Source organism: Rutidosis leptorrhynchoides, chromosome 1 (genome assembly GCF_046630445.1).
Source record: "Rutidosis leptorrhynchoides isolate AG116_Rl617_1_P2 chromosome 1, CSIRO_AGI_Rlap_v1, whole genome shotgun sequence".
NCBI lineage: Eukaryota > Viridiplantae > Streptophyta > Magnoliopsida > Asterales > Asteraceae > Rutidosis > Rutidosis leptorrhynchoides.
In genome coordinates this window covers 19,042,294-19,065,343 of record NC_092333.1, presented here as the reverse complement: position 1 = coordinate 19,065,343, position 23,050 = coordinate 19,042,294, and the positions used below count along the sequence as shown (strand labels likewise).

The 23,050-nt window shown below is 37.5% G+C and overlaps 2 protein-coding genes across 5 annotated transcripts; one reads left to right on the top strand and one right to left on the bottom strand.

Moving 5' to 3' along the window:
- The first annotated feature begins 13,483 nt into the window (after nucleotides 1-13,483).
- Nucleotides 13,484-16,867, top strand: LOC139857250 (uncharacterized). Its single transcript, XM_071845987.1, has 7 exons — nucleotides 13,484-13,679; nucleotides 13,779-13,948; nucleotides 14,480-14,556; nucleotides 14,921-14,986; nucleotides 15,127-15,201; nucleotides 15,277-15,351; nucleotides 16,083-16,867. The coding sequence occupies exons 1-7, from the start codon at nucleotides 13,528-13,530 to the stop codon at nucleotides 16,467-16,469; spliced, it is 1,002 nt and encodes a 333-aa protein (XP_071702088.1). The 5' UTR covers nucleotides 13,484-13,527; the 3' UTR covers nucleotides 16,470-16,867.
- A 1,908-nt stretch (nucleotides 16,868-18,775) lies between these two features.
- LOC139886406 (uncharacterized) lies at nucleotides 18,776-21,465 on the bottom strand. 4 transcript variants are annotated; one of them, XM_071870221.1, is made up of 2 exons: nucleotides 21,418-21,465; nucleotides 18,776-20,336 (listed from the first exon to the last, which is right to left on the bottom strand). In XM_071870221.1, exon 2 carries the CDS (start codon nucleotides 20,331-20,333, stop codon nucleotides 19,047-19,049), a length of 1,287 nt encoding a protein of 428 aa, XP_071726322.1. In that variant the 5' UTR covers nucleotides 20,334-20,336; nucleotides 21,418-21,465; the 3' UTR covers nucleotides 18,776-19,046. The 4 variants fall into 4 exon arrangements, with proteins under 4 accessions (XP_071726322.1, XP_071726323.1, XP_071726325.1 ...); XM_071870222.1 differs by having other exon boundaries at nucleotides 18,776-20,333; nucleotides 21,418-21,461; XM_071870224.1 differs by lacking the exon at nucleotides 21,418-21,465 and adding an exon at nucleotides 20,415-20,524 and having other exon boundaries at nucleotides 18,776-20,333.
- Nucleotides 21,466-23,050: the final 1,585 nt, after the last annotated feature.

Genomic DNA, 23,050 nt, shown 5'->3' with positions numbered 1-23,050 from the left:
CCTCTTGGGCTACACGAATTTGGCTATTAAGGTTTGAGTGGATGGTGATGTTTAATGCTCGGACGCGAAGAGGCACCGCTCTTTCCTTTCGACTTAAGGCATCGGCCACTACATTTGCCTTTCCGGGGTGATAACAAAGCTCGCAATTATAATCGTTCAAGGTCTCAATCCACCTTCGTTGTCTCATGTTTAGTTGCTTTTGATCGAAGATATGTTGGAGACTTTTGTGATCGGTAAAGATAGTACTCTTGGTACCAAGAAGATGATGTCTCCATAGCTTAAGTGCAAAGATGACGGCACCGAGTTCAAGATCATGTGTCGTGTAGTTTCGTTCGTGAACTTTGAGTTGTCGAGAGGCATAAGCAATGACTTTCTTTCGTTGCATTAGTACACACCCATAACCGTTTTTCGAGGCATCACAATATACAACAAAATCATCATTGCCTTCGGGAAGTGACAAGATAGGAGCGGTGGTTAACTTAGTTTTCAAGATTTGAAAAGCGGTTTCTTGTTCGGATGACCAAATGAACTTTCGGTCCTTGTGAGTTAACGCGGTTAAAGGGCGAGCGATTAAGGAAAAGTCCTCGATGAATTTACGATAGTATCCGGCGAGACCCAAGAATTGACGAATTTGAGTAGGAGTAGTAGGAGTCTCCCATTTACTAATGGCTTCGATTTTTGCGGGATCGACTTTAATGCCTTGATCACTTACAACATGACCAAGAAATTGAACTTCCTTTAACCAAAATTCACACTTGGAGAACTTGGCATATAGTTGCTCTTTTCTCAAGAGCTCGAGCACGAGTCGGAGATGTTCTTTGTGTTCCTCTTCGTTTTTAGAATAGATCAAAATATCATCGATGAACACGATAACGAATTTGTCGAGGTAAGGTTTGCACACGCGGTTCATGAGATCCATGAATACCGCCGGTGCGTTAGTGAGACCGAAAGGCATGACAAGGAATTCATAACTACCATAACGAGTCCGGAAAGCGGTTTTGGAGACATCTTCCCCCTTAAACCTTAGTTGATGATAACCCGAACGGAGGTCGATTTTTGAGTATACACGAGAACCTTGTAGTTGATCAAAAAGGTCATCAATGCGAGGAAGAGGATATCGGTTCTTAACCGTCAATTTGTTTAGTTCACGATAATCAATGCACATTCGTAGGGATCCGTCTTTCTTCTTGACGAACAAAATCGGAGCGCCCCATGGTGAATGGCTAGGTTGAATGAAACCACGGTCAAGTAACTCTTGGATTTGACTTTGTAATTCTTGCAATTCGGATGGAGCGAGTCTATATGGTGCACGCGCTACGGGTGCGGCTCCTGGAATAAGATCGATTTGAAATTCAACCGGTCGATGAGGTGGAAGACCCGGTAATTCGTCGGGAAATACATCGGAAAAGTCACTAACAATTGGCACACCTTCGATGCGCTTTTCGTCGGCCTCGACTTTCTTAACGTGAGCAAGAATCGCGAAACAACCCTTGCGAAGTAGCTTTCGAACTTTAAGGCACGAAACGAGATTGAGTCCGGTGCAATTTTTGTCGCCATAGACAATCAATGGTTCACCATTCTCGATAGCAATTCGGATTGCGTGAAGATCGCAAAGAATGTGAGATTTATTTTTGACCATCCAATTCATACCAATTATTACATCAAAACTCCCTAATTCCATGGGTATCAAGTCAATTTCAAATTCCTTACCCAAAATGTTCAAAGTACACCCCCGGTAATATGTGTCGGCACTTAAGAGTTTTCCGTTGGCCACTTCTATGGAATAAGTAGTATCTAAAGGGTGTGGTGGAGTGCAAAGGGTAGGAGCCAAAGTCTTGGACACAAAACATTTATCGGCACCCGAATCGAATAAGCAAGTAACATAAGAGTTGTTGAGAAGAAACGTACCCGTGACTAGTTCATTGTCATCTCGGGCTTCCTCGGTGTTGATGTTAAAGGCTCGGCCTCGGTTGTTGGGGTTGGCTTTCTTTTTCGGGCATTCGTTCCTATAGTGACCCGGTTGACCACATTCATAACAAGTGGCCGTTCTTGGAGGATTGGGCCCCTTTCGAGCGACGGGGGCGGCGCTTGTGCAATTGTTGGACCTATGACCAACTCCTTGGCAACGGTGACAAACTAGCTTGTTACATTCGCCGTAATGATGCTTGTAGCATTTGTTGCAAAGAGGTAAGTTTCCGACATAACCCTTCTTGCCGTCGTTGTTGAAAGGCTTTTTGGTGAAGGTGTTGTTGTAGTTGGTTGATGGAGTGGCTTCCCATTTCCTTTTGTTGCCACCCGACTTGTCCTCGGCCTTAGGAGCCGGCACTACGATTTCGTCAACCGTTTCAATTAATTGGCGAGCCATGTTCATAGCGGCTTGATGAGTAGTGGGTTTGGATGACATCACCCCTTGTTTGATGCTTTTTGGAAGACCGAGCATGTAGAGCTCAATCCTTTGAGATTCGGGGTTAACAAGATTAGGACACATTAAGGATAGTTCGGCGAAGCGTTGATTATAAGCTTTAAGATCGTTTCCGACCGCTTTCAAAGCTCTTAGTTCTTTCTCAAGCTTTCGGGTTTCCTCAAGCGGAAAATATTCAACAATCATCTTTTCCCTTAGATCGGCCCAAGAGAGGGCATGAGCTTCATCGGTACCCACCGATTGAACATAGGTGTTCCACCATGTTAGAGCAATCCCGGAGAAAGTGTGGGTGGAGTATTTGACCTTGTCTTGATCCCGACAACCGCTTATGCTAAAGACGGCCTCGGTTTGTTCAAACCAACGAGTAAGCACAACCGGTCCCCCGGTTCCATCATAAGTGTGAGGTTTGCACCCCATGAAAGCTTTGTAGGAGCATCCCTCGTTTGAGTTACCGGCCCCATTGTTGTTGTTGTTGTTGTGGTTGTTGTTATTGTTATTGTTGTTGGAAGAGTGACCGGCCATGGCTGCATCTACGGCGGTAGCTATCATCCGTTCGAGAGCTTGTTCGGGAGTTTCATTGCGGCGTACACGACGAGGAGCCATTGTTTCTTCAAAACAAAAGAATACCGTTGGTTAGTATTCTAAATAATACTAACCGTGATATGGAATAAAGATAAAGAGAAAATTATCCTTGACTTGCCTTAAATTCTTTATGTCATAATGTCGGTATGTTCATATGAGTCACCGTAATATAATTTCCGGGAATTATATTACCCTAATTCATATGTGCATTCGACATTACATCATATAGTCAAGGTGGCGTGTCAATTAAATTATACAACGCAAGATTTAGATAGAATAAGAGTAGATATGAGTGAGAGAGTTCGAATATAAATGCACAAGTAGTCAAGTAATTCCTATGTCAAGTCTATATGCCGGTTGTAGTCTAGACTCACCAATGTACCCTATGACTCGGGGTTGACACCAATGAACTCTAAATCCCTACAACCAAGGCTCTGATACCACTTGTAGCGACCCCGACAAATCGTCAAATGACGGCGTCAGCTACCTACGGTCCCATTACATGGTTATAAGTATTTATAACAAGGTTTGACTGAAAATATGTCGCATTCATTTCATAAAAGGATGTTTCAACGTTTACAAAGAATTCCCAAGACAAGTACACAACAAAGTTATAGTTCATATGAAACACGTGCGACATAGTTTAAAGAAGCCAAAAAGACGCTCCACGTATGCAATTATACTCGACATCCAAAGCAAGTATCAAAAAGTATGAGCGGAAGCATGTATCACCTAAGTTCAAGGACCTGAGAAAAACATAGAGAATCTGTCAACGAAAACGTTGGTGAAATCATAGGTTTAAGTAAGTAAGTGAGCAAAAGTAAGTAAGTCGAACCACAAGGTTTGCAAAGTTGAAATAATAGTAAAACATTCTAAAAGTTAATATTCACGAGCACCCAATTATCAAAGCTTAACATTCCATCCATTGTATACCCCATCCATAGTGCTAGAACAAACACTGATTCTCGAAAATATATTTCATCCGTAGACGGTAGCGAACCGTCAAAGATGAGGGTTGTCAACCCATATGGCCATATAACATAAGTTCTCGCTTACACCCGTCAAGTGTAACTAATGATAATCGAATTGAGGCTTTTTGTTCTAAACTCGTATGTAGAATGTTTGTTTTTCCGTTCTTGTGTTCACTTAGTTCAAAAGAATCGTTTATGTTTTCTCATCCCAAATATAAGTTCAAAAAGAGTAAAAGTGGGACTATGATCTCACCTTTGATTGCAAGAGTGAAATAGTACTTCAACAAGTAAACGTGCAAAGAACAATGCTAGTCTCGACCTAAACAATTAGGTTGTATCAATAACGATAGTCACGAAGGGTCAAAGATGTTCAATTAGTCCTATGGCTCAATACGACTCGATTACTATAGCATGTGAAGCAAATTGTCAAGTTTCATGCAAGATACAAGTATAAAAGCATGTTAGGAAGATTGCATAATTAATTGGTTAAGTTTGACAAAAAGTCAAACTTGGTCGGGTCAAAGTCAACGAAAAAGTCAACATGTTCGGGTCGGGTCCCGGACAAATTTTCCATGCTAATTATTCATATACAAGTATATTAAAACAAGTTTCATGTGAATCGGAGGTCGGTAGCTAGTCAACATTTCACGTTAAAAGGGACATGGAGGTCAGAATCTGTCCAGGCCATTTGGCGCGCCGCGCGGGGTAGGGTGCGCGCCGCGCGACCTGTAGTTCAGCTATTTTTCTGTCTTTCAAACTATGCACGAGCCAAAACCAATTCTAACACAACTCTTGACCCGCAAACACATATAACGCCTATCATACATCGTTGGAAAGGTATTTTGACGAGGAATGCAACTAAACACATATCATCAATCAAACTTCCACTTGCAACAACCAAAAACCGCAATTAATGTTCCTCATTCAATGCATACAAGTCATAAATGCAATTTAATGATTTGGCAACCAAATTACATGAACGATATGCCGTTTCGAAGGTAATTAAGCATACAACACAACCTAACACTTACAATTAACATTATCAAGCATTTAATGCATCAAGATTCAATTTACTTCTATCAAACCCTAACCCAAAATCACAAATTCAACAATCATGATTATGAAACTAATCCATGTCAACCTACATACCAATTTGAAGCTAGTGATGTTAGGAACACAATTAAAACATGAACTTTCATCATCAAACAACATATGAACACCTAAAACTCAAGATTATGCAAGTGTTCTTTCATAATGAACTAGTTACATCAAAATTGCAAGAACAAGCATACAAATCACATAATCATACTAGACTTGAGCCATAGACACTAATTAACAACCTTATAACTCAAAAATCTCAAGAACACATAAAATTAGTGATTTTAGAAAGTTACCCAAATTTGATGAGGTCGGTATGGAATCGAAGAGGAGATCACGAGGAGTTCAAATATGTAATTTGTTTGGCAAGATGACCGCTAGCTCGATTTTGGATGATGAATCTTTGTATGGAAGTTGAGAGAAAAGTTGAAGTAGTAAGAGTGAAAGAGATGAGATTGAATGGATGAGGATGAGGGTTGACTCTTTGACCTAGTCAAAAGTTTCAACCCTTGGCAAGTTTGGTCCCTTAACTTTAAAACGGGTGTGGGAATTACCTAAACAAGATAATTCAAACACGTATCAACGAGACGTGTTATAAACATATAACGGAACATAAATAGTTAAACGGAAAAGTTGACGGAAAAAGGCGGGATGTTACACACTATTCCGGTAACAATTCCGGCAGCTACTATTCCGGCAGCAGTTCCGGAACAACAACAAAAAAAAAAAAAAAAAAAAAAACTGACCTTTAAAACTCAAAGTATGCTCTGTGAATGCAGCGTTGTCGGAACGTTCACATCAGAAACGAGCTTTTTCAGGTCATAACTAAATCCGGTAACCCACAAAATCACCGCAACTCAATACAACCCTAATCAGCCAAATTACCAACACAACTACATGCGGAATTAAATTCCGAACACACGCACAAGTATTTCAGCCGCAACTGCCACCACACGCGCCACCACGCGCCACCACAGCCGCCAGAAATTTTCGACTTTCTTTTTCGATCTACATCAATCCGGCCAAAATCAGAGAAAACCGCCAACACCAATACGCTCGGAATCAAATTCCAATCGAACGCTGAAATTTTCAGCTTTTTCCGGCAACTATTCACCGCCGGCCGCCACTGTACTTGCCTGTTCTATTTTTGTGTCTGGAACGAGAGTAAAAAAAAAAGAGAATGAACTTTTAAAACCTTTATCTTTTTTTATATCTCTCCTACCTACCTAGATACTATTTACTATTTACTTTTACTTTTTTATCTTCTTTTAAGTAAAAACAAAAAACAAAAAAAAACAAAAAAAAAAAAAAACAAAAAAAAAAACAAAAAAACAAAAAAATTATTATTACCTTATCTTTTTTTTTTTTTTTTTTTTTCTATATCTGAAAATGGCAATGCTAGCTTCCTTTACTCCAACAGAGAAAGCCGCACACAACTCTCACAAATTTGGTTTCACCTTATCTTCCACGAACTATGGTTACTGGAAGACCATGGTTGAACCGTTCTTCGTCACCAACAAATTATTTGACTACATTGATGGCACAATCCCTTGTCCACCTACAAATGTACCATCATCAGAAAAAGATGAAGAAACACAGTCTCAACCACCAAACCCCAATTACATTAATTGGGTCTCTAATGATGCTCATATAAGAATGCTCCTCCTTTCTACCATATCCGAAGCATCATTTCAACATGTTCAAGGAGTAACGTCTCGTGATCTCTGGTTGTCCCTTGAACGTGCCTACGCACCTCACACTTCCTCTCGAGAATACACTTTGAAAACCCAGCTTCTCAGACTACAGATGAAGCCAGATGAAACAACCGCAGATTACCTAACTAGGACTCAAGAATACGATGTTGCGCTCGCTAACATAGGTGAAAAGATGAAAGAAAAAGATTTGGTGATGCTAGTTATATCAGGACTACGAGAGGAATACAACGGTTTAAAATCAAGCCTTCTGGGCCGCGAAAAGCCCCCTACCTTTGTAGACCTTCATGGTCTGCTATCAGACCACGACTACATGATCAAGAAATCTGTACCCGACATTCCTTCGGCTCAAGCATTCACGACTAGCACACAAAGTCGCAGTTCACCAGCTCCTAATAATGTCTTGCCTGCTTCACAAACAGATCAGCTTCAAGTCATACAATTGCTTTTATCTCAACTTGGACTCCAAGCTCAACCTGCCCATACACCGGCTGCACAAGCTATGTACACTAACCGATTTGGCAATAACCGTGGTCGTGGACGTGATTACAGACGTGGACGAGGCAACTATAACAACAGAAATCAAGCAGGTAATCGAAATTCATTTAATTGGGCTTCTAATCAAAACACAGTTTTTGGCACATGCAACAGGTGTGGGATTGGGCACATCCCATCTCAATGTCCTAATCGTAACCCTGCTACTATGAGACGACAGTCACCTTCAGCCAACTTTACAGAATATCGCTCCCAAGCGTCAACCTCTTGGATCCCAGACACAGGCTCTAGTCACCATGTTGCTCCAGACCTATCCAACTTTGGCAACTCCGAGGTCTACTACGGTGAGGACAATCTTCATGTTGGCAATGGTAAGGGTTTACCCATTCTACACGTTGGTTCCTCACATTTTTCGTCTCCAAACAAAACCTTTTCCCTCAAAGACATACTTCATGTTCCTGAAATAAAACATAAACTACTTTCTGTACAAAAGTTTTGTCTTGATAACAATGTGTATTTTGAATTTCACTCAACTTTCTTTGCTGTGAAGGACAAGATTACGCACACTACCCTCCTCACGGGTCCAAGTAATGGTGGTCTTTACTCCTTCCATCTTCCTCAGTCTTCACCAGTTCACAAAGTAGCATTCTCCACTACCCGTGCATCTTCAATTACATGGCATCAAAGACTCGGACATCCACATCCACAACTTTTGAAGTCCATGTTATCTAAATATCATTTGCCTTTACAAAATAAGTTTACCACCACCTTTTGTGATTCATGTAATGTTGGAAAATCCTCTAAACTTCATCTATTACCATCTACTTATAAAAGTTCGCACATTTTGGATTTAGTCTTTTGTGATGTATGGGGACCTGCGCCTGTTACCTCCTTTGATGGTCACAAATACTTTTTGTTGTGTGTTGATCACTTTTCACGATTTATGTGGTTTTTCCCATTAAAACTCAAATCTGATGTTTACGCCACCTTTAAGCAATTTGTGGCAATGGTTGAACGACAATTTCAGACCAAACTCAAATCTGTCCAAACTGATTGGGGAGGTGAATTTAGAAATCTCCGTCAATTCTTTTCTCCACTAGGCATCAATCATCGTCTTTCCTGTCCTCATACAAGTGAACAAAATTGTTTGGTTGAAAGACGACATCGCCATGTTGTTGAAACCGGTCTTACTCTACTCGCTCAATCACATGTACCACAACGTTTTTGGCATTTTGCTTTTGGAACTGCAGTGTATCTTATCAATCGAATGCCATCCAGAACAAACTCAGCAACCTCACCCTTTGAACATGTGTTCAAACATAAACCTGATTTTTCATTTCTTCGAGTTTTTGGGTGCCAATGCTACCCTCATCTTCGTTCATACAACAACCACAAAATGGATTTTCGATCTACACCTTGTGTATTTCTTGGTTACAGTACTGCCCATCATGGCTATCGATGTTTCGACCCGAAGTCGGATCATATTTATATAGCCCGTCATGTTCGATTCAATGAGCAATCTTTTCCTTTTAAACAATATGATACAACCATTTCTACACATCCAGTCAATCCCTACATCTCTAAATATCCAAATCCTACCTCACAAACTAAAGATTCACCTTCCACAGTTCCTAAAGCTCATTATGTCCCACCAGAACCACAAAATACCACCACTACACCGCTTGTACACGGCACGATCGAACCACCTATCATTCACACATATCATCGTCGCTCAAAAACCTCCTCATCACCACCTAAACAAAGTCACAACCAACTACCTCAGACTACTGCTACTACTACCACCACTTCCACAAACACTGAGCCACCTCCTCGTTCTCGACCAGCCAATCTTCGCCCCAATCCAAAACAAATCCACCAACATAAGGCCACCTCCTATCATACAAGAGGTCCCTCGTCCGACACTGAACCAGCAAACTTTAGCATTGCTAACAAAGATCCTCACTGGAGTAAAGCCATGACTGAAGAGTATTCAGCGTTGGTGCGGAATGGTACTTGGTCACTAGTACCTCGTGTTCCAAATTCTAATGTGGTTGATTGCAAGTGGGTATACAAATTAAAACGGGATCAAACAGGGGCAGTACAACGCTACAAAGCACGTTTAGTTGCTAAAGGGTTTCGACAACAACCAGGCATCGACTATCAGGAAACATTTAGCCCCGTTGTAAAATCAACAACCATTCGTGTTGTTCTCTCCTTGGCTGTGTCTCAGAAATGGTCCCTCAGGCAACTTGATGTACAAAATGCCTTTTTACATGGTGATCTTCACGAAACAGTTTATCTACAACAACCACCAGGATTCGTCAATTCAGCTACACCAAATCATGTGTGCCTCCTTCACAAAGCCTTATATGGATTAAAGCAAGCACCTAGAGCATGGTTTCATCGACTCTCTACAGCACTTCATTCTCTTGGATTTCATGGGTCGAAAACGGATACTTCCTTATTCATCTACTCTAATGGGAACACTCTTCTATATATGCTTGTGTATGTTGATGACATTATTTTAACAGGAAACGATACAAAGGAAATAGATAGGGTGGTACAAAGTCTCAGCCGCTCATTCGCTATTAAAGACATGGGTAACTTGTCTTATTTTCTCGGGATTGAAGTCACAAGGAATGGTAACGACATGATCCTATCACAACGCAAATACATACATGAACTTTTGGAACGCGCCGACTTATCTAATGCTAAACCGGTTTCATCTCCCATGACAACCAACGCAAACCTTGCTCTTGGTGATAGTGCAACATTTGACAACCCCGTTCAATACCGTCAAATTGTAGGTGCCCTTCAGTATGTTACATTGTCTCGACCGGACATCACTTTCGCAGTCAACAAAGTCTGTCAGTACATGCATTGTCCCACGATAAATCATTGGTTAGCAGTTAAACGAATTCTCCGTTACTTACAGGGCACTGCCAATTATGGGTTACGATTTATACACGGCTCCGGAACAGTGCTTCATGCCTACACTGATTCCACATACAACTCACTGACTAGCTTCTCTGATGCTGACTGGGCAGGTTGTCCAGATGACCGTCGATCCACGGGAGGATATGCTATATATCTAGGTTCAAACCTAGTATCATGGTCTGCACGAAAACAAAAGACTGTCTCTCGATCTTCAACAGAATCTGAATACAAGGCCCTAGCTGACACAGTTGCAGAACTAACATGGCTTCAAGATTTATTACGTGAACTTCGTGTGCCTGTTAAATCAGTTCCTACCTTATGGTGTGATAACCTTGGCGCTACGTATCTCTCAGCTAACCCAGTCTTTCATGCACGTACAAAACATGTAGAAGTTGATTTTCACTTTGTTCGAGAAAGAGTTGCTCAACAAAAACTTTCAGTTCAGTTTATAACTACTGACGATCAGATTGCTGATATCTTCACCAAGCCGTTGTCCTCACCAAGATTTCTTCTATTACGATCCAAGCTACAAGTCGTATCCCGCCCTTAGCTTGCGGGGGAATATTAGACAACTATAATTGTATAAGGTTATGTTCTATTTATAGTTTAGGGATACTTAGTGTAATTACACCTTCTATATATAGAAGGCACAATACTCTGAATAATACACACAGAACTTACAAGTTCAATATCTCTCTTCCTCTATTCTATCCTCTATTAAAGACTGGCTCAAGAAAGAGAGAAAGAGTTAGAGGTAAAGGTTCGAGAAACAGAAAAACGGGTTGAAGAAAGGGAAGGAAGAACTGAAGAAAGAGAAAGACTGGCTCAAGAAAGAGAAAAAAAAGGCAGATATCCGGATTCAAGAAAGAGAAAAATGTCTAGAAGAAAGGGAAAAAGGGGCTCAAGAAACAGAAAAATGTCTAGAAGAAAGGGGAAAAAAGGCAGATATCCGGATTCAAGAAAGAGAAAAACGGGTAGAAGATGCAGAGATACGGGCTCAGGAAAAAGAGAAACGTGCAGATGACATTGAAAGGCAGGCGGTGATCTGGGCTCAAGAAATGGAAAGATGGGCTGGAGAAAGAGATAAAAAGGCAGAGATCCGGGTTCAAAATATAGAAATCTGGCTGAAGAGGCAGAGATACGGGCTCTGGATAGAGAGAGACGTGCAGAAGACATAGAAAGGCTGGTGGAGATCCGGGCTCAAGAAATTGAAAGACGCGCTGAAGAAAGAGATAAAAAGGCTGAGATCAGGATTCTAGAAAGAGAAAAATGTGTAGAAGGAAGGGTAAAACGGGCTATAGAAATAGCGAAACAGGCAGAGATGAAGGCCCAAGAAAGAGAAAAACGGGCAGAAAAGGCAGAGTTACGAGCTCTGGAAAGAGAGAGACGTGCAGAAACCATGGAAAGGCAGTTGCAGATCTGGTCTCAGGAAAGACAAAAACAAGCGCTTCAAGAATTGCAATTTTTCAAGTAAATCGTAATGAGTATAAATATTGTGCATCAATTCACAGTACTAATGATGATGACTTGACATCATCAGACCAGAATGGACACTATTGTTATTCAGTACAGCACAAGAGCTCCCTAAGCTAGCAAAAACAACATGAGTAGATTACAAGTTTACCGTGAAGAAATATTTCTGAAAAGATGGATAGAGTATCTCATTCTCTCCTTAGACTACTATCAATGGTATCTTGTTTTGAGTCAATGATGAATTGGAAATGTACATACTTCTATATTAGTGATCCGTAGATACTGAATTAATGAAGAACGATGGGCTGCTGGAGTTTTTGAAGTCACTTAATTGGTCAGATACTTTAATTATATTAGCCATTTCAAGGTTTCTAGTCTAGTAGATGTTATATAACACAACCTTTCTCTTAATGAGATTAGTCACTCAACTTTTTTCATGCTCCAGTATTAGTGGTTGATTATATATTATTTTCTTCATCTAAATGAGGATAGAAGTAAGTTTTGACTCTCTTATTTTGTTGTTATGCCTGTAGGTAGGTATGTTTACGATACCACCTTGTTTCGTTGATCATATGGGTTAAATGCTTAGCTTTAATATCTTGTACATATAGAGCTGGTGACACGTTAATCCTGTAGTGTATATGTTGGTCTGACTAGTGTTCATGTTTGTTAATCTATTTGTCACAGTTTGAACCACATTTGAAGCTGTCCTGCTGCATTTCAAGTACAATGCATAATGGCCATGGTAACCTTGCTAAAAGCCACCATTGAAGGTTGATTGGTAACCTTCAACGTGCGTTATTACCATCATATCTGGTCAATTGAGTGAAAATTGGCATATACAAGCCTATTTGATTTAATTGATATGAATAAGGTTTGAGGTTCACCATCAGACTATGGTGTTTGGAACTTTAAAGTGTTTGTCAGATTAATGAGCATGCAGGCTTATTATGTTTTTTGATTGAGCATGCAAACTTTTTGTTAACAAATATGAATAATGTCATCACTAATATAACCTTATTGAAAAGTTAGCTTAGGATTAGTGAGTTTGATTCTAATTGTACGAAGGTGTTAGGAGGTTAGTTTCATGTAGTCTGTTTCTGTTTGTTTTGTGGCTTTGGGTTGTCTTGTGGCTATTTCTCTTTGTATTTGATGTTAAGTTGTTAATCTAATCTTTAATTTGCCTTAAAATTAAAAAGGTAGCTTAGTGGTTTGAATCTCCTACAATGATCAAAGTTTATTTATCTATTTATTAAACACAACTTTTACATATATACCATACTTTCGATATGTACGTAAGTAGCAGCAACAACAACAACAACAATACTCAATCCCACGAGTGTAGGGTACGTAAGTAGCGATTCTACAAATGAATTTATGTGATGGTTTTCAAACTATTTTCACCTTAAAACTTCATCTTAATAAAATGAGTTTTATCTGAAATCTGTAAAAGTTCGACTCTTGTCAAAATCAGTGACTCATGTGAATCTACCGAAGAACTCATTTATCTTACGTGTGCGAAGTTTTGTAACTGTGGCGATTTTGTTTGTGTTTTAATAAAAGTTGCTTTTCAAAAAAAAAAAAAAAAAACTCATTTATCTTACGCAATAGTACTTGATCTAAAAGAGGTGAATTGCTATATCTTGAATGAATTAATTTTTGTTTTTTATTTATATTTCTGAAGTTATAAGGGGTGAAATTGTAATTTTGGTATAGCTAAAGGAAGTTTGTGTTATTTCCACGAAAACAAAGGACTATATGTATATCATCATATCACTCCACATATGCAAAGATATAAACAGAATTCAAAGCTAAAACCATTGTCTGAGTGAAAAAGATGGATCGAGAATGGGGTTCTAAACCAGGTAGCGGTGGTGCGGCATCGGCTCAAAATGAAGCCATCGACCGTCGTGAACGGCTTCGTCGGCTTGCTCTTGAGACTATTGATCTTGCTAAAGATCCCTATTTCATGCGCAATCATCTCGGAAGGTACTAAAACCCTAACCCTAGTTTTTTGTAAATTAGAAATTCAGTTAGCATTAAATTTAGATGAAGTTAATGATTTCGTTATTTCTATTAAAACTGTAGTTATGAGTGTAAGCTGTGCTTAACATTGCATAATAATGAGGGGAATTATTTAGCACATACACAAGGGAAAAGACATCAGACGAATTTGGCGAAACGAGCTGCTCGTGAAGCGAAAGATGCGCCTGCGCAACCGCAACCTCATAAGCGTAAAGTAAATTTTCGCAAGTCAGGTAATTGTTTTTCATCTCTTTTGAATGCTGCTATTTGATATATTGTTTTTGTTGGGGTTATCTGTTTGCTCATAATACTCGCAAAGTGAATAGTGGCGCGTTGCATTCAACTTCTTAATAATTAGACCTGCTTCAACTTGGAAAATATCCATGTTTGATGTTGGAATCGACTGAATTGGAGATTTAGAATGCTGACAAGATATGTTGAGACACCTGAAGCTTGCCCAGTTATATATTCCAGAAATTAAAATAATCTACCAGTAGACTGGTCTGTGTTAACAGGATGGCACGAGTTAAATTTTTTTTTTTTTTATGGAATTGATTAATTGAACATTTTTTTAAACCAAGTATTATAGATCGAGGAGCGTGTTACACATAATTCTTTTGGATTCACCTTTTTATGTTATGACAAGCTTTATTATTTTCTATATTTGTTAGACCATTTAATACATTGGATCCAACAAAGGTTCTTATTTTTTTCATTCAATTTGTAACCTAAAGTGGTTTACTTCACTTATATTGGTAATGTAGTTAAGATTGGTCGACCTGGCTACCGAGTGACAAAGCAATTTGATCCGGAGACAAAACAAAGATCTTTGCTATTCCAGGTATTTATATGTTGCTTTTATGAAACTGATTGTTTTTAGAACTTAATTAAGCTGCATAGTGTATGTGCACAGTGCTATTAAACATCTGACTAAAATCACTAAATTTCACAATAACATAAAATATTGGATTGTATAATATAATTGTAGATTTGAAAGTTAGAACTATCAACTATACTTGACAGGAAATACCAGATGTTAAAGTGAGAAACTTATGTGTGTATATATAATCTGCTGCAGTAATTTGGATTATTATATATCAGAATTGTGTCTTTTGCTTTCATGTTAGATTATATTATATAGATCTAAGTGTAACTGTTCTGCATATCTTCAAGTGTTCTTCTCATGTATCTGGTTTCAACTGCAGATTGAGTATCCTGAAATTGAAGATCTTACGAAACCAAGACATCGATTCATGTCATCCTTCGAACAGGTATGGCCTTTTTCTTTTTCATTTGCTTGTACTGAACTTGTTACATGAGTCAATGTTATTTTATACACTGTGCATTGTTCTTTGCTAAGTAGCAAAAAATCACACTAATGAATACTTTATGGTACTTTGGTACATGGCAGAAGGTCGAATCTTTTGACAAGAGATACCAGTATCTTCTATTTGCAGCTGAACCATACGAGACAATTGGTTTCAAGGTATTTTTTATCCCAATACTTGTAATTATGATGGTATGGTTATATTTTTACCAACTAATACAATCTGCTGTGTAGGTTCCGAGTACAGAAATTGACAAGTCTACTCCCAAGTTCTTTTCTCACTGGGATCCAGATTCTAAAATGTTTACGGTAAGAATTTGTTACACTTTATGGTTTCCATGTTCAATAGCTAGTTAGCTAAAAGTTTTTCTCTTTCCAACATGAGAGTTGCTACACATTGAGTATCAAGGTCAAAAAGACGTATTTTAAGAATATAAATCATGTGAACTTTTTAAAAAAGATGGTTTTCAACGTGCAGTATGTTCCATATCAGTAGAGGTGCTAAAATAGGTGGATTGGACACGTTGTGTACAGTCAAAATATGTTGCGGTTGAACAAGTTATTTTTGGTTTTGGTTGACCTGAAACAAGTAAATTTGAATACTTGTGTAAAGTTAGTTATTCATTACCTATCAAAGTGTCATTACAAAAATTATGCTAGTTCCATAATAATCAATTTCATAATTAAAGTGATTTAAACTCTAGAATAATATTTTTGGGCGACATTCGACCCATTTGATCCATCCTCTTTGAACCCAATTTTTTTCTCTTAGTCGTCAACCGAGATGACCCTCTCATAACTATCTGGGTTGAAATTCTTTTCTCACTTATCATTGCCAATTATAAGATAAAATTGCACACCTATGATCACAATTCTCATATGTACTTTTTTTTCTTCTTTACATTGGATATGTCATTGATTACAGCTTTGTTAAAACGCTAAACATATGTTTGTGCATGAGGCTTTAAAGTGTCTCTATAGGTGCTCACTAATATATTTTAAGACATGTATTAATCTGATGCTAATTTCATTTTTTACAGTTGCAATTGTACTTCAAGGTAAAGCCACCAGAGACAAATAAACCTCCAGCTGCAGCAAACAACGGAACATCGGCTCCAGGTGTCCCACCACCACCGCCACCTCAGCAAGCTCCACCACCACCTCCGCCTGCATCACAAGGTCCTCCAATGGGGAACCCTCCTAGGGGTCCACCACCCGGTTCTTTGCCGCCGCCACCACCTCCAACGGGAAATGGCCCTAGACCTATGCCACCTGGCGGAAACATGCCTGCACCACCTCCTCCTGTTGGCAGTGGCATGCCCAACTTTACACCTAGGCTTCCAATGCCGCCACCGCCACAAGGGTTTCAAGGGCAGCAAATGCAGAATCAAGGTCTCCGCCCACCACCGCCGCCACCACCACAGTAATCATTATTGCGCAGGTGGAATCTGAGTTTTTACATGTATGCAAAGTAGGTTGCAGAGTATGATGTATTTTGTATTGCTGGGCTGTTTTCAAAATAATCTTGCATTTTGTTTTTGTTTTTTTGACGTGAGATGAGATGAGAAATCTGGTGGTTTGATTTGTTCGCGGAACACACAATCTCACTAGTTGGTAGAAGGGACCAACTGTATCGGCCTATAAACTGTTCTCTACACATAAACTTATGAACATTCTGATCTAGTGAACAGAATATACAGGTTGTGGTTTTCATGTTGTTTTCCATTGTCAGTAAAATATCAAATTAGACATTAATCATATGACATTGAGGGTGTTTGGCTTATAAAGGACAATTATGTGAGGTTGAGTTGATTCCGCTGTACTTTACTTTCTCTTTCTAAGCTTACCATGATGTGTAAGAAAGGAGGATAAGCCCTGTGGTTTTGAACTAGTAATCATTTTTATGTCTCCAGTTACTGTCGGAAATGATATTCTAATCAATTACAGAGTAACATTTAGGGGTTGTTAGATCAACTTATTTTGAGATCTCTATTAGCTTATGGGATAAAAAAAAAATGAAGGATACTATCTTCTGTACTTATTGGCTAAAACCTAGAGGTAGTATAGCAAGGGTGCGTTTGATAAAACTGAATGATTTAGCGTTGAATAGTTCAAAATCTGAATGTACATAGCCTCTTAATAAAGTATGTTCTGACTGAAAATAAGTTGTTTGATAATCATTTTAAATGAACGATATGAATTGAGTAAAATTACCTTATGGGAGGTGACCTTCACACATTACTTTTTGATCCATCTACACCTAATTTACTATTATACCCTTAATTATACTTAGAATAATAATATAAATTCAACTTCCTAGGGGTATTACTGTGAATTTATGAGACAAAAGTGTTGATGGATCAAAAAGTCGTGTGTGAGGATCACCTACCTTACCTTATTAACGTGTTACATGAATAAAAAATACAATATACTTGTTTAACGTTCTAGATATGAATTGATAATGATATTACAGAAAAATTAGGCGTTTAGACCATCCTTAACCCTGATGGGTGTGTTGGTGTGTTGATGGGTATGGATGAGGTGTTTGGCGAGCGTGCTGGTAAATGGTAAATAATTTGGGTTATGTGTTAAAATATGATTGGAAGTTGGGTAAAAAAAGGATATAAAAATAAAAAAGAACCAATCAGAAGTGAGAACATCACAACACGCCTTGAACTTTTTGTGTGCCACCATCCAACATTCAACGCTGAATCATTCCATTATGAGGCAAACAAACGCACCCTAAGTTATTGGCTTAGGCTCGGTAAGCTTAATAAAAAGCTTAAGCTACAACTCTATAAGCGTAAAATCAACCACTATGAACGCATCATATACCTCATGACATGCCACTCCAAACAACAGTGTGCTTGCACAATCATAAAATTTGAACTCCTTGCTGGAAATAAAGCAATGTTTCTAACCTGTTACAAATACCCCATATGATTATCTGATTGAACTTTAATGAGGAACCCAATTGTATAAACTCTATTTTTTGAGCACCGATAAATAGCCTACACCTATCTCTCAAACCACTCGAACATTTGAAGCATCTGTAGAAACTAAAAAACAACTTAGGAAGTGAAACCTCACAAGCCACTCCATTCTTCTATACCCTGACAATTTTGAACTCTATAAAAAACCCGCCGTTTCATTATTTTTTTATTATCTGCTTTTTGGAATATAATCAATTTAAAGTGAGCTTTAATGCTCAAAAAAGTAACAGCGACCCTCTAACGGCCCCACCAAGAAAATCGTGTAACTAATGATTAAAGGAACATGGCACTGATATTATTATTATTATTATTATTATTTCTATAATCATTTGAACACATCCATGGTTACTGTAGATAGGAATATTTTATTAGTTTCCTAACCCGTTGATTTATTGCTCTATATAGTATATTTATGTAGTATAACTTGAAGTGTTAATTGGCTTCTTGTATTCATTACCTTTGTTTAATGTTGCATGTCTCCAACTACTAGGGTTATCAATGGCAAAGAATACAAAGTTATGGAAATGTTGCATGTCTCCAACTACTAGAGTTATCAATGACATAAAGAATACAAAGTTATGGAGGTTAAGTAAATTGCATAGGGTAAAAAGGGGGTCTCTGTAAGCTAATTGTGAATACAAACAGAAACAGAAAAGAGTATATGCACAACTGTTCAACAAATTAAGACTGTCAACAAAAAGTCATTTTCATCATCTTCACGATTTGTAACTGAAGCCGACACATTTCATAGTTTCCATAAACTAAACACTATCCAAGTCAAAACTCTAGTATGTTATCCAAATATTTCTCATATTACAAACTATACTAGTTTTAATATCAATACTAGTTTCAAGATTCCATAACAAGATATAACATAAAACCATATCCAATGCTACTACCCAAAATATCCAAATTCCAAATTCTCAGTACAAATCTTTATGCGCAACTACAAATTGGAAACTATTTAAGAGATTAGAAAAGAAATGACCATACCAAGAACGAAAACATTAATCATTCCATGGCCTTAAGAAGCCTAAACAAGGCCGCTGCTTCACGAATCCGTGAGAACTCGATACAGAACGCCTGAACCTCAATGAGAACATCTTGAACGTCGATAATCTTGTTTCTGATCAAACTTTGTAGAAAAACACAAACGAGCCTCACCAGCCGGTTCTGCATGTACTTGTCCTTGATATTCTGACAAGACGATATACAGTTGGTTATGTACATACGCACAAACTCTCTTGGTAATTCAACCGCTTGGGTTAACCGATTCACAACTTCCATTGAATGAAGACTCATGTCCATGTTCACAAGAACGGTGTAGTAATTTGGGATTTCAGGTGAATTTATCAATTTGATTAAAACTTCAACAGCTATGAGTGGATTATTCTCAACCAATTCTGGTAATTTTCTTGGAGTTAACCCACAATGATACACCAATTTTGGGTCAGATGTTAACTCAACCAAAACTTCTTCTTGTTGGGGTGGAGCAAGCGGGCCTTTCAATGCTTTGTCAATTAGCTCACGAACAGCTGCACCGCGGCTCTTGTCGGCACACATCCCAAAATCCCAAAGTGGTTCATGAATGTTGTCGGGGTTAACCCAAACCAATTCTCCTTCAAGAACCGGGAGTCTAGGTGGACGGGGTCTAGTCCAACGTGGATATAATCCTTCTAATGAAGAAGTTTGTAGCAGTCCCATTACAGTTTCATCTCGATCACCAGATCCAATCTTGGGGTTGACTCCAGGCTGAAAGTCAAACTCGGGAGAATTAATGTCACACCCACGGGGAACATCTGGGTCCGGTATCACATTTTTAATCGCAACATTTTTGAAGAAACAATTGAATGGCTCGGGATGAGTTTTGTCATTATACTGTTGCTTTAGCTGGTCGAGTGACAATGTTTGAGATGAAGGGTCGAATTTACTGATGAATTCTGCAGCTGATAATTTCAATACTTCTTTGGTACCACTTAAAAGATGAAGAATAAACGCCTTTTCAAAATTTTCAGTTTTTTCATCTGCTGCAGTATTTAGAAGCAAAGAGATGTAGGGATTGGTGGATGATCGTGGAGAGGAATATGCATGATATAGTAAACTAAATCCAACCAAACGCTCTGCAGGTTTTAGAAACTTTAACGAGTCTTCCAAAAGAATGACAAGTGAAGAGCAGAATCTAAGATGTAGCGTGCGAGGGATCTTCAAGGTGAAATCAGTCAAGATATCTTCAAATGGTCGTTTCTCACCATCTTTTAGCAGGGAATACAAAACAGCTGTTTCCTTTTTCCCAAGCATCTTCTACCACAAAAATAATTACAAAAGAAAGTTATTATTAAGCAATAAAGTAGGCGTTCATCGTGTGAAATACATACAAACCTTCTTTCAACTAAAAAAACATGAAGATCCAAACTTCCTTTTGTTTTGATGTATTATAGTAGCATTCAATGGATGAAGTAAAACATAATCTTAAAGTACCTGAATTACTCCTATCACAAAGATTAGTAATTTCAGAACATTTAGTTTTCTAGGATTAAAGATAAAGCCATACAACAAACAAATAGACAAATAGTGTACATTTCTGAACAGCTTCCACATCCAGCAAGTAAATATGATCTTCAAGAATTTTTTAGCATCATTGGAATCAACAGTTTACTACTCGTATTTAATTTCCACACTAACAAGCATAATACATTCCTACACATTTAGCTTTAGGGATCACAAGAATTTTAATATTACAGCTTATATGAATCAAATTCTGTCAATTTTTCTCCATTATGAAAAGCCTTGCTATACAACAACCAAAAAAAGCTCGTTTAACGCATTATTCAACACGGAGAAAAAATAGTTTCAAATTTCTCGATAATTTATAGAAAACTGGCAGATGATACCACAATGACCAGAAAATAGTTCATATAATCATATATTCAAGTCTATAAAAAACAATGCACATCTAACCTAAACTGACTAAACTTAAACTAAAATTACTATCAACCACTACTAAAGCTAGAGCTAACACTATTCATTTGAATTTCAATAGACCTACAACACGAGGAATCGGTTTATAAACCACATTTATATACAAAGGAACTTATATCGATCACCGAATTGATTATATATACGCTCGACCATAAAGGCTAATAGTTTCCGATTATTGCACTTACAAACATCATAACTAAATTAATAGATGTTTTTACAGCATAATACAGTTTCAATTTCACTAATCACCCTAACTAAATCATTACTAATTGACCTTACGTGAATCAAATTTCATCTAGAGGATACATAAACCCTAGAAACAAAAAGTTAGTATAAATTGAAACCATAACAAAACAGATCCGAGTTGTCGAAATAGTATTAGTAATCGAGTGAAAGAGTTTACCACTGATTTTAGCTTAATCGCCGTCACCGATTTGAATGTGCGAGAGTGATAACGAGAGGTATAGATACAGAGTATTGTTATTTATTATTTATTTGATTAGATATATAAAGTCAAAATTCCAAAAAGAAAAAATAAAATAAAATAAATTTACCACAAACTTTTGCTTATTTATAGTTCGACCACTCAACTAATGATTTTTACATATATTTTAATTAACTTCTAACTTATTTCAATCTTTCTATTCCCACAACGAGTTAGGGTCCCAATATATTATACGATTAGGGTCCTAATATATTATACGATCAAAGGCTTTGTGGTTGTCACGAACTGGATTGGAACCAGCATCTCTAAGAGCAAAAGACAGGTCCAGCGAACTAGCGTTCATTCTAATGGCGACTTTATTTACCTGGTTCCCCTCGCAAAAATCAAGGGCGTCTTAGGACATGTGCAAAGTGTGCAGTCGCACATGGCTAAAAAATTTTGAGGGGTATAAAATTTCGTAAATCCTTTATAATTATATACTTTTAACCCAAAAAATTAGTGTTCGTCCGAATTAGTGTTGGTTCACAAAAGTTGATCAGATCAATTTAACCTAAAAATAATTAACGTTTAATGGTTCCGTTTTATGTCTGCACATGGCACTCAGAATCAATGAGACGGCTCTGACGGAAACCCGCGCGCTGCTATTTGATAATAAATTTTTAAAATGAAAAATGGGAACAAGAAAAATTAGTCGACGTTAGTATGACGTCAACAGTTGGTTAGTTTCATATTTTTGTGTTTTAGTAAGGAGAGTAATATATACTGTGATGACCTAGAAATTTCGACTAAATTTAAACTTAATCTTTGTATGATTAACATTTCCGACACGATAAGCAAAGTCTGTAAAACTGAATCTCAAAATTTTTGAATTACTTTTATATATTTAAATACCCTTCGGTTGTTTTCGACGATTCGCGAACAATTATATGTAAATAGATACATATATACTATAACATGAAAAGGTAACAATGTATTAATTGTTTAATACCGTACATTAAACTTATTGGTTTAAATATCTATTTGAATGTATATGATAAGTTGAAATATTTATTATTAAAATTTATTTATAAATAACTTCCAATGTGTATTTAAAAACTGATTTATGTATATTAAAAAGATATATACATATATATAATAAACGATAGTAACATTCTTTTATTGATTCAATTGATATTTAGATAAGTTAACTAAAGCGTTTAAGATGAACCAGTTAAACACTAATTTGCTACAGTGTTTTCAAATTGCCACATTACTCAAAATGCTACAGTGTTTTCGAAAATCACTATTTGCTACAGTGAAATTGACTTTGCTACAGTGAATTGCTACAGTAAAATTTTACTGTAGCAATTCACTGTAGCAAGTCAATTTCACTGTAGCAAATAGTGATTTTCGAAAACACTGTAGCATTTTGAGTAATGTGGCAATTTGAAAACACTGTAGCAAATTAGTGTTTAACTGGTTCATCTTAAACGCTTTAGTTAACTTATCTAAATATCAATTGAATCAATAAAAGAATGTTACTATCGTTTATTATATATATGTATATATCTTTTTAATATACATAAATCAGTTTTTAAATACACATTGGAAG

Coding starts and splice junctions, on each gene's coding strand:
- LOC139857250 (XM_071845987.1), top strand. CDS start 13,528: ATGGATCGAGAATGGGGTTCTAAACCAGGTAGCGGTGGTGCGGCATCG. Junction 13,680..13,778: donor ATGCGCAATCATCTCGGAAG/GTACTAAAACCC, acceptor TTAAAACTGTAG/TTATGAGTGTAAGCTGTGCT. Junction 14,557..14,920: donor AAAGATCTTTGCTATTCCAG/GTATTTATATGT, acceptor TTTCAACTGCAG/ATTGAGTATCCTGAAATTGA.
- LOC139886406 (XM_071870221.1), bottom strand. CDS start 20,333: ATGCTTGGGAAAAAGGAAACAGCTGTTTTGTATTCCCTGCTAAAAGAT.